This window comes from Helianthus annuus, chromosome 1 (assembly GCF_002127325.2).
Source record: "Helianthus annuus cultivar XRQ/B chromosome 1, HanXRQr2.0-SUNRISE, whole genome shotgun sequence".
Lineage (NCBI taxonomy): Eukaryota > Viridiplantae > Streptophyta > Magnoliopsida > Asterales > Asteraceae > Helianthus > Helianthus annuus.
In genome coordinates this window covers 25,826,019-25,838,461 of record NC_035433.2, presented here as the reverse complement: position 1 = coordinate 25,838,461, position 12,443 = coordinate 25,826,019, and the positions used below count along the sequence as shown (strand labels likewise).

Genomic DNA, 12,443 nt, shown 5'->3' with positions numbered 1-12,443 from the left:
TGTTCAGATCCTTCTGCTTAAGAATATGCTCGAGACTCCTGTGATCGGTGTAAATCGTGCACCTGGTACCGTACAGGTAGTGTCGCCATATCTTAAGCGCGAAAACAACAGCTCCCAGCTCTAAATCGTGCGTCGTATAATTCCGCTCATGAATCTTTAGTTGACGAGAGGCGTAGGCAATAACTTTATCCCGCTGCATCAATACACAACCCAGACCCTGTATTGACGCGTCACAATATACCACGAAGTCATCCGTGCCCTCTGGCAATGAGAGAATAGGTGCGCTGCAAAGCCTATCCTTTAGGTACTGGAAAGCAGTCTCCTGGGGTTCTCCCCAGCGATGGGTGACACCCTTCTGTGTCAGTAACGTAAGCGGCTGAGCAATCTTGGAGAAGTCTTTTATGAACCGTCGATGGTATCCTGCCAAACCCAAGAATTGGCGTATTTCTGTTGGTGTATGCGGTGCTGGTCTGTTCCTGATCGAATCTATCTTGGATGGATCAACATGAATCCCATCCTTGTTCACCACATGGCCTAAGAAGTGGACTTCACGTATCCAGAAGTCGCATTTAGAAAACTTGGCGTATAATTGTTCCTTTCGGAGGAGTTTCAAAATAAGACGTAAGTGCTGCTCGTGCTCCTCCTGACTCTTGGAGTAGATCAGAATGTCGTCGATGAAGACAATAACGAACTTGTCAAGATAAGGTTTGCGCACCCTGTTCGTAAAGTCCATAAATACGGCAGGTGTGTTCAATAATATCAAACCATCCATCACATCAAACATAAAATATAGTAGTTAAAATAATTCATAAAACCCAAGACATTTGATGTTCAAACCAAACTTTGTTCGAATAGCGGAAACATAATAATGAAAAACCCAAAAAGAAGTTATAAGTTCAATTAGCGTTCATTGCGTCTCCTCCTCCTAACATGAAAACTCGACCTCTTGCCTCGTTGCCATTGTTATTGTTGTTTCCCCCGTTGTTGTCGTTGTTCCCGTTGCCCTGGTTATTGTTGTGGTTCTGATTTTGGTTCAACTGAGGGCAATCGCGTTTGTAGTGTCCTTCTGCCCCACACTGGAAACATCCCCGGTTTCCACGCTGTGGTTGCTGCTGCTGGTTCTGTGGAGCTGGTTGCTGAGGCTGCTGATTCTGGTTTGCAGGCCGTGGACTCCTACAGTCTTTAGCCTCGTGACCCATCTTGAGGCATCTTTGACAACGAACCTTATTACACTGGCCACTGTGATGTTTGTTGCAGGTGTTACACTTTGGAAGGTTTCCTCGATACCCTCCCTGTCTGTGGCTGTTTGAGGAGTGCTGACTGGGACTCTGGTAACTGTCTGTCTTTCGCTGTTGAGCTTGCGACTGCACTGAAGCTGACCCCTTGCTAGAATCCCCATCCCATTTTCTCTTACTTTCACTGGGAGTAGCAAGTGTAGTAGAAGCAGTAGTGGTAGCAGTAGCACTAATACGCTTTGGCAGTTTGTTCTGATCCACTGCCTGATCGGTGATGCGATGAGCGAGACGCTGGATTTCCTGGATGTTGTTGAGGTTAGCCGAGGTAACGTGGCTCTGTATTTCTGGTGCCAAACCTTTGAGATACAACTCAATACGCTTGTATGGAGGGTCCACCATAGTTGGACATAACACAGCCAACTCATTCGATCTCTTGGTGTAAGCTTCGATTTCCGAACCAACCATTTTCAAGTTATACAACTCGTCCTCCAACTTGTGAATGTCTTCTCTAGTGCAGTATTCCCTCTTGATCAGTTCTTTGAATTCATTCCAGGGTGTGGCGTTAGCAGCTGCCAACCCTAAGATCTGCACTTGTGCGTTCCACCAAGTGAGCGCAATCCCTTCAAGTGTGCCAGTGGTGAACTTCACCCTGCGAGCCTCAGGGCATTCACACATTTCGAAAACCGACTCGAGCTTTTCAAACCAGTGGAGGAGTCCAACTGCCCCCTCCGTGCCACTGAACGAGCTAGGACGACAGTCCATGAAATTCTTGAATGTGCACCCAGGTTGTTGCTGAGCGGGTTGACCTATTGTGTACGAATAGGGCAAAGTTAAGTACAAGAATTAATTTAGGATCTAAGGATCCTAGTGTCTATACTGCAGGGTACACTACCTGCTTGTGCAGCTGCAACTGCCGCAGCAACGAGGGCCTCTAGCTGGGCTTGAGTCATGGTAATTCGTGCGGCCATTGATCTTCACATCAAAGGCAACATAAGTGAGAAAGGTTCGCGTATAGTGCGATGACAGAAGAGTGTAAGCACATAAGTATTCTCATGCAATGACAAGTTGTGAGCAAGGTAATGTAAGCATACTACGAGCAAAGTTCTATGCAAATTCTAGCAATGTAGGCAATAAACATAAACCTTATTACCTAGGGAGTTGAGTCTTGCACGTGGAGCGAAGCGTCGTTGTGGATCGTTGAGAGCACTGTTCTGGTTATAGTCTGGTTTTAATAAAAACGTTTTTCCATATTAAAACCAAGTTCTCTATAACCAATGGCTCTGATACCAATCTGTCACACCCCCAAAATCCACACGCGGAGTATCACCGCTTGGGAGCGTGACCGACCAGGATCAAGCCACCAATCATATTGAACATGTAATTAATATTAAGTAAAATAAATGTAAATCATCCATCCAATACGATAGATGTTCAAAACATAACCATAGTTTCAAAGTGTAGCGGAAGCATAGTAAATAATTCAACAATAGTTAATAGTTTTAAATGTCAAAATAGTTCAAGGTAGAAACCACGATCCTTGTCCACAACGACCCGCTTCTCCAGTGCAAGCTCCAAGTACCTAACGATCTGCAAGGCATGTAACAGAATGATCAACAAACTAGTTGAGCGAGTTCACAGAAAGTAAATGCGTAATAGTAAGTTCGTTTGTAACAGGTGGCTCTACTGGGCCGATTGTATGTTCCATTGGTGGTGGTGTTCCACGTTACTGGTGGTGGTGTTCCACGTTACTGGTGGTGGTGTTCCACGTTACTGGTGGTGGTGTTCCACGTTACTGGTGGTGGTGTTCCACGTTACTGGTGGTGGTGTTCCACGTTACTGGTGGTGGTGTTCCACGTTGTATAACCACTAGACTACTCGTAACTATAGGTATCCTTCACAACCGAGGATAGTGATCAGTATAAGTATCCTTCACATCCGAGGATAGTGATCAGTATAAGTATCCTTCACATCCGAGGATAGTAATGTGGTAGTCTAGTCATAGTGTCAATAGTGTATCTAATCAACCTTTCAATCCCATTCCCAACACCCCGGGAATCCCATGCCTTGGTAAGAGTGTGAACTCACCTTGGTTTGCTCGGTATGCTAGGTTATGCACTCACAGTAATTAATCAAGTCCTATTGTTTGCACGTATAATAAATCAGTTCATGTCCGCAATGATACGCATGTAATCAAGTGTCACATAGTGCTTGATAGCCAATATCATGTATCAATCATGTATCACGTAACAGTTAACTCATTCATGCAATTCACGTTCATATGAATATATACAGGATCATGCATCTCACAAAACTCAGACAAGTATGGGGGGGGTCTCCCCTGTTCAAAACTCGGATAGCACATGTAATCATACAACTTCGGGCATTAATCAATATACAAACTCAGACATGGGTGATCATGTTTAAACTCGGTCCAATGGATAGTCAATTAAACTCGGTCCAACAAGTTACCCTCGGCCCAATTAAACTCGGTCCATGCACAATTTAATAAACTCGGACCAATCTAATTCTTTATACTCGGACATTCTAATTCATTATACTCGGACCATACAAGCTATTATACTCGGACCATACAAGTCCATTAAACTCGGACATGATGCCATGTTAATAAACTCGGACAAGCATGTGGGGATTAAATTCGGACAAGTATTCAAGTGGTTAAACTCGGACAAGGGTTGAGAGCATTAAACTCGGACCACTCAATACACATTATACTCGGAATTAATGTTCCTTAAATTAAACTCGGACCAACACTTTGATGATTAAACTCGGACCATAAAACAACATCAATAAACTCGGACTCTAAGTCCACTGATTAAACTCGGAATCATGTGATTTCTCAAACTCGGTCCAAGATAGATCATTAAACTCGGACATCAAGTCCCTTAATAATCCTCGGACCAAAAACCAACATTATGTTCGGATCCTATGTAGATTATATTCGGACCAATATGTATCTCATTATGTTCGGACCATAAGTAATTCATTTAAACTCAGACTATCACATCACGAATAAACTCAGATGAACAATTTTCTCCTACAGTCATTAGAATCATAACAGTTACGTTCCATTTCATACGATTCTGGACAAACCCTAATTTCATACAATGACGGCAGAACATAACGATTCACCAAATGCTAATCAACAACAATCATCACAAAGACAATCTATCGAGCATACAACCAAGCATCATCATAATCACAATTATTCAGAATCAAAACAAAAATCACAGAATATTATATGAGGAAACTAGGGTTATGATCAAGAATCAAGAGTTAATAAGAATCAAGCAATCCATAAACAGTAATCATTTACCTTGTTTTGATCCTAGGGAAGAAGAGAAATCAATCTTGTGATGATTTGCCAATGATTTGGTGATGATGATTGCTAGAGACAATGATTGTACGTGCTTTGGTTTTTGTGAATGATTAGAGAGTGATTAGTGAAAGGGTTTAGGGTTAAGTATCTAGGATTTCACTAATTACACTCTACCTCCCTAAGTAGTATAATTTACAAATGCACACCATCTCATAACTGTTTCATAGTTCCACCACCAAGTTCACACATTTGACAAGTTTCACAAATAACCAATAACTATACACAATCAAACAATCAAAACATATATAATTTCATGGCAACCAATACATGATCGTGCAATAAATACGAAATAGAAATCTTGGAAATTTGAGTTGTCACATAAGTGTCCTTCCTTACTCCGGAAGACAGTAGCATGTGTGAGTTTACATAGGTTTTACGTAAGTGTCCTTCCTGACTCCGGAAGACAGTAGTATGTACTTGTTTACGTAGGTTTTACGTAAGTGTCCTGCTTAACCCGAGGACCATGGTAGATAGTCTAGTAATCGTGTAAGTACGAGAAATCGTTCAATTCCATCATTCAACCCATTCCCAATCCCCGGGAATCCCATGCCTTGGTAAAGAGTGTGAACTCACCTTGGTTTGCTCGGTATGTTATTGCTTCTAACGTAAATAAATGATTAGGTCTGTTACACACGACCTAGGGGACATTGCACATAAACTCGATGTAAGTGTCTACGTTCGATTAGGGTTTTCAATTCTTAAATGTCCAAACAGATCAGCATGGCATAGATTGCATATACATATAATAACATGCAGTGACATGCATACAGTGGCTTATAATGATATATACAGTAACACACTTAAGAACAGAACAACAACCTTGGACCCCTTTAATGATTGAAAACTCAGACAGTACATTATTCATGACATTCGGACCTTATGGCATTCCATAATACTCGGACACGTTGTGCATAAATGAAACTCAGACCATGCAAGCATCACAAGGCTCGGACATACATTACATATGAAATTCGGACAATATATATATATATATACAGCAATAAAAGTCAGACATTATATCCTTGTGTAAAAAGTCGGACCATGTATTCTTGTTACAATTACAAACTCAGGTCATATACTCACCTAAAACTCGGACCCAAGGGAATTTACACAAACTCGGATCATGTTAAGCATAGAAGGGTCGGACCCTACACTATGGCATAAAACTCGGACCTTGTATAGTAAACAAACTCGGATCCCTTATATCACACATAGAGTTCGGACAAGAGATCATAATCAAAAGTCGGACCCCCTTGTATTAATCAAAAGTCGGACCCCCTTGTATTAATCAAAAATCGGACCACCAAATATTCCGATAGTTCGAACCTCATCATGTATTACTAAATGTTCGGACCTTATGTTTGTTCAAAAACTCGGACCATTTAAACAAGAATTCGGACTTAACATATCCTTCACCAAGTTTGGACACTTATTCATATACCAAAAATTCGGACCTTACCCACTATTTAAAAAATTCGGACATAAGGAGTATATCATTCAAAGTTCGGACCTCACATGCATCACAAAGGTCAGACCTTTACAAGCATTATAAAGTTCGGACTTTTACAAGCAGTACAAAGTTCGGATCATGCAATCAATCATGCGAATGTTGAACTTCAATGTAACAGTTACGTTCTTCGATCAAGAAACCCTAATTTCATACATTGGCTAGTGATGTAATCCAATTAGCAATCAACAGTTCTAACCTATCATGCATCTTAACATCAGGCAAATGATTACACAACTAATCATAAACATTTCACAATAATCAGAATCAATCAATAAACACAGAACTATTATGCGAAGAACTAGGGTTTTTGCATGAATCAAACAATCACTGATTAACAACAAATAACCATTAAACAATTACCTTGGATTGATTCTAGATAACGAGAGGGATTAAGAGTGATGATTGAGAGCTTGTGCCAATGATGAAGAAGATGATTGTAGGAGAGGAGAGGAGGATGTGAAAGTACGCATACTGATTTCTGTGAGACGATTAGTGAAGGGGATTAGGGTTAAGAGTTGTTAAGGTTTCGCTAACTACTCTACTCACCCCTAAGTATCATCTTTTACATAAAACACACCCATCACAATATAATTTACAGTTTCATCACCAAGTTCATGTATTTGTCAAATCTTTCGTTAATAACACATAACCATGCACAATCACAATATACTTTAACAAACCAAAACGTATGCAGTTACAAAGCAAACCAATTGCGCAGTAAGCAACTAAACAGACAGTGAACGTGCAATAAATGCGAAAGTGGAATCTCGGAAACTCGAGTTGTCACAACTTATACTGTACTTATCTTCTTCGGATAAGGCGGTAGGGTCGGTATTGATGGTAGAAAGAAACGGAGTACAAACTCCAATTTATTATGTCAGTAGGGTGCTTACCGACCCAGAAACAAGATATTCAACAATGGAAAAGTTGGTACTGGCGCTGCTTCATGCTTCTAGAAGGCTGCACAGGTACTTTACAGGGCACGTAATCACAGTACTTTCCAACTTTCACATCGACACAATATTGCAAAAACCAGAGACGTCTGGGCGGTTAGCAAAATGGGCGATTGAACTAGGGGGCCACAACATCTTGTACAGGCCGCGCCCAGCCATCAAGGGTCAAGTCCTTGTGGACTTCGTCACAGAAGTTCCAGTAGAAAAAATCAAAGATTGTGAGATTGTTGAGACTCCCGCGAAGGATACATCTAACGAGTTGTGGTTGCTGTACACTGATAAAGCATCAAATGAGGACGGCGCAGGAGCAGGGTTGCGCCTCGTAAGCCCTGAGAAGCATGAATTTACATATGCCATCAAGTTGGACTTCAAGAACACCAACAACAAGGCGGAATATGAGGCATTTCTGGCAGGCTTGCGCCTCGCCATAAAAATGGGAGCTCAAAATCTACAAGCACATGTTGATTCACTTCTGATCGCGAGTCAAATCAATGGAATTTACGATGCAAAGGGCGAGGTCATGGCCCTGTATTTAGAAAATGCGAAAGAATTACTTCAACGCTTCAAGTCATACAAGGTGGTTCACATCAATCGCTCTGAAAACAAACCAGCAGACGCTTTGAGCAAGCTCGCTTCAACTTCCTTTCAACATCTAGCCAAAGATGTAAGGATTGAAGTACTCAAGAATCCATCAGTCCTGCTACGCCAGGTAAATGTGATTGAAGTAGGGCAGCCATCGTGGATGACCCCTATAATTCAATATCTACAAGAAGGGATACTCCCGGAAAGCAAAGCAGAGGTAAGGAAGATCCAGAACAAGGCCTTGCACTATGAAATGAATGATGGTATTTTATACCGAAAATCCTATTTAGGGCCCCTGTTGCGCTGTGTGGACCCTCAAGATGCAAATTACTTGATCAGAGAGATCCACGAAGGGATCTGCGGCATCCATGCAGGACCACGCATGGTTGTCGCAAAGATTATGAATGCTGGTTATTACTGGCCAGGGATGCATGTCGATGCTCTAAGGGAGTTGCGCAAATGTGACTCATGTCAGAGACACTCCCCGAAGACCCTGCACCCGAAGAATGATCTCATCCCTGTATCCACTGCTTGGCCCTTCCAACAGTGGGGAATTGATATGGTGGGACCTTTCCCTGATGCTCCGGGAACCGTAAAGTTCATAATTGTGGCTGTTGATTATTTTACTAAGTGGGTGGAGGCCAAAGCTCTCGCTTCAACCACTGCAATGATGGTGCACAAGTTTATCTAGGAACACATCATTTGCAGATTTGGTCTCCCACTCAAAATTGTCACAGACAATGGCACCAATTTTGCTTCAGAGGACCTTCAAAAGTGGATGAAGGAAATGAAGATTGAGCACACTTTCTCCTCCGTTGCGCATCCTCAAGGCAACGGTCAGGTAGAAAGTGTCAACAAAAGCATCGTCGAGGGGATAAAGGCCCGTCTGGGCACAAAGAGAAGAGGATGGGTCGATGAGCTCCCAAGCATCCTGTGGGCTCACCGAACTATGCCGAAAACAAGCACTGGCGAAACTCCTTTTAGCCTAGTATACGGCTCAGAGGCAGTTATCCCAGCCGAAGTCGGACTCCCCTCACCGCGCTTGACAGCGGTCAATCACGGTTCATAATGAAGCAGAGCGTCGTCTCGACCTCGATTTACTGGAAGAAAGACGCAAAATCGTGCATATTAAAGAAACAAAGTACAAAACACAGCTGGAAAGGTACTATAATGCGACAGTCCGCACTTGTTCCTTCATTCCAGGAGAATACGTCTTCAGGGACAATGAAGCTTCAAACGCCGAGCGCCCAGTAAAACGAGCACCCAAATGGGAAGGCCCATACTTAGTACACGAAGTGCTAGGGAAAGGGGCATACAAGTTGCGCACTTTGGATGGACACATCATCCCACGCACGTGGAATGCGCAACAACTGCGCAAGTGCTATATGTAACTACCCTTGGCCTTGCGCCTTTACTTTCTCATGTTGGCCACGCGCCTTTCTAGTTTCAATGTTGGCTAAACACCCTACGTGTTTGCGATGTATGATTGGCCTAAGCGCCTGTTTCTTAAATAAATGAAAGCATAGGCCTTATGTTTTCTCCTATCATGATGACTTCTACGTTACAAATGCATGTTAAACTTTTGATTAGCACGAAAACACTTCAGCAAATTACGAGCTATCGAGTTATGCCTCCAAGGTTCTCCGCGAACATAGCGCGAGACTGGGCAATTACACTAACATAAGCGACACACTTACATTTATTCGCGCTAACTTAACCAAAGTTTCTAGCAACGGTGCAATAATTGTAACTCGAAAAATGGAGAGCAAAACATAAAGGCCATATTTAAAAGGCGTAGAAGCGCAACGATTACAAAACATCATCAGTTTACATAAGCATGACCGCGCAACAGGTTACATTTAAAATCCAAAAACAAAACTACAAGGCACAATGCCTGTCAACACTATCCAGGCTGATCACCATCCCCATCATCATCATCATTACCGCCATCATCGCCGTTGCCGCCACCTTCACCATCATCGCCCGCCGGCTCCTCCTCCTCATCAGACATGTGACAACTCGTATTTTGAACCTATCTTTGTGCAACGTTATGTAATTACGTGAATTTTATTAATTGAATGTTATGATTATGTGCTGTGTGTATTGAATGTTTGTATAATGAACGGGCCCAAAACGCACAACATGAACCGACCGCACAACTATTGGCCGATCGCGCAAGCCCATTCGGATAAAGGGCAGCCCATGACGGGTTCGGCCCACTTCAATTGCACGCATAACACTAGGAGGTAGGGGTATACTCCTCATTAGTTGCAAAACACACAATATACACAAACCCTAACACTCTCTTTCTCTCCTCTCAAAGCCGACGGCCTGAATCCCCTTTCGGATCGTAGATTATTATTGTTCGGGTCATTCCCATCACACTCTCTTAATCGGTTAGTGTTTCATGATATTTGTTGTAAATGATGCTATGATTCCATGTTTTGATTAAATGATTAGGGTTGCATGTATGATGAACAATGATGTACTATATAATGATGTTCTTGTGAATCGGAATTGTGTGATGATGTTAATCGGCTATTATAGCTTGTTTTCGGATTGGTTTACATGATGACTTAGGATCTAATGCATGTTAATCGGCTGTGGGGTAATTGGGTTCGGATGGTTAGTATGTTTTATCTTGGGTTATTGCTTGTTGGGTCAAGAAGATGATGATGATTATTATGATAATAGGGTTCATATGAATCTCATGATAACAACCCTTGTTTGATCGAATATTGGCTTGAATGGAAACTGTTAATTGATAATTTTAAATACGGAAGTTATTTAGTTGGTCAAACGAATTGATTGAAAATTTGTAACTGATGTGCATGATTTTTGGAATGTTATAACTAATCGCACAAGGCTCCTAGTCGCACAAGATCAGATCATGCAAGGTCTGATCTGATCACACAAGGAGTCCAGTCGCACAAGACCGAACACGCAAGTGCAGTCGCACAAGAGGTCCCCAGTCGCACCAGACTGTTGGATCGCACAAGTTGTTTAACGTTTGGGCCAGGTAGACAAGTTGGGCTGGACTAGTTCCAATCGCACAACCCAAAATGGATAGCACAAGCCGTCCGGATCGCACAAGACCTATATTTATTGATTGGGCCAAGTTGTTTAACGTTTGGGCCAGGTAGACAAGTTGGGCTGGACTAGTTCCAATCGCACAACCCAAAATGGATCACACAAGCCGTCCGGATCGCACAAGACCTATATTTATTGATTGGGCCGTATTCTGTTGGGATTGATCATTGGGCCGAGTTATTCTATTGGGCTTCTAAGGGTGAATCGCACAAGGCAGTTAGACTTGTGCGAGTCCAATCCCTTGAATCGTACAAAAGTGATTATGTTATGTAATTATCTGTTAAAGTGTTGCCATGGTCTATACGTGCTCGTAACATGTTAACTTGTGTTAAACTTATGTGCATTACTTGAAACCAAAACCTGACTTGTATGGTAACCATGTTAGGACTTGGTTGACCACTAGCAGCTAGACTTGACCTTTCTGTGTATCTGCCGAGCAAACCAAGGTGAGTTCACACTCTTACCAAGGCATGGGACTCCCAGGGTCGGGAATGGGTTTGGAAGATTTCTTATACTTAAGTTAATATCGGGATTATGTACTTTGGGCCTCGGGAGAGGAAGGTTATTGATAGATACTGCTAGATTAGTGATACAAATACTTCTCTTGGCACACACGCCAGGAATGGCTGCGATAATAGGACCAATCTTCGCACACATGCCTGGAATGGCTGCGAACCATGCTCTAAACTTCGCATACATGCCGGGTGGGCTGCGATACAAATATACCTAGTCTAGAAAACATGGGAAACACACCATAAATCTTCGCACACATGTCTGGGAGATTGCGATTCAAGTACATACGATATATGTTTTACTAAACGAACATATGGTTTATAATACGATTACTATAACTGAACAACCAACTGTGAACTCGCTCAACTTTGTTGTTGACTCTCTGTTACATGCCTTGCAGGACCTTAGGTATACATGGAGCTTGCACGGGAGGCGCAGTCGTTGTGGGACATGGATCGTGGATGCCATGCTAAAACATGAACTTATTTCTTACATTGGGTTTACATTTATGCTTCCGCTAGACACCTAATAAGCTTTGTTTTGAACACCTTTCATATTGTTTGGTTGATTTACATTTATTACTTATTATGTTTGATATGATTGGTGGCTTGATCTATGACAACCGGTAATTTACGCGCTTAATTACGTGATTAACAGGCAATTAACGCGATAATAAATAGGGCTTACGACGCTAATTAACTTAATTAGGCCCTTGGAGTGCCCAGGAACGTTTGTTCAGCTATACAGTGCGCAGGTGGTGATTTATGGGAATCTGCTAAATATGACGCGACAACGGACTAATACCGTACGAAATGTTGACAACGCCGACAAACATGGAATTTCTAAGAATATTTTATGCTTACGGAGTAGGGGTCGCGATACCGGGTCTCATAGGAATTACGGACCGCTTACACATGAGATAGGCTTGTGGGCCCTGGGCCCAAGCCCAAAACCCACAAACCTAAACCTGTACAATAAATTAGATCTTATGAGATCTCTAAAAATCCCTACAAATCCAAGTAAAATATTTACCAAATCTTTGCATATCTCCATAAATCTATTCAAGAGATTTTAGCTCCAAATATAAAACATTTGACCTGAATACATTTTGAACACTCAAAAGGCAATAAAAACCTTAAACTCTATATAAAGGGTGTTGCACC

At 42.1% G+C, this 12,443-nt stretch overlaps 1 protein-coding gene across 1 annotated transcript; it reads left to right on the top strand.

The window, feature by feature from the left end:
- The first annotated feature begins 7,060 nt into the window (after positions 1-7,060).
- LOC110869531 lies at positions 7,061-8,368 on the top strand. Its single transcript, XM_022118800.1, has one exon. It carries the CDS (start codon positions 7,061-7,063, stop codon positions 8,366-8,368), a length of 1,308 nt encoding a protein of 435 aa, XP_021974492.1.
- The last annotated feature ends 4,075 nt before the right edge of the window (positions 8,369-12,443 follow it).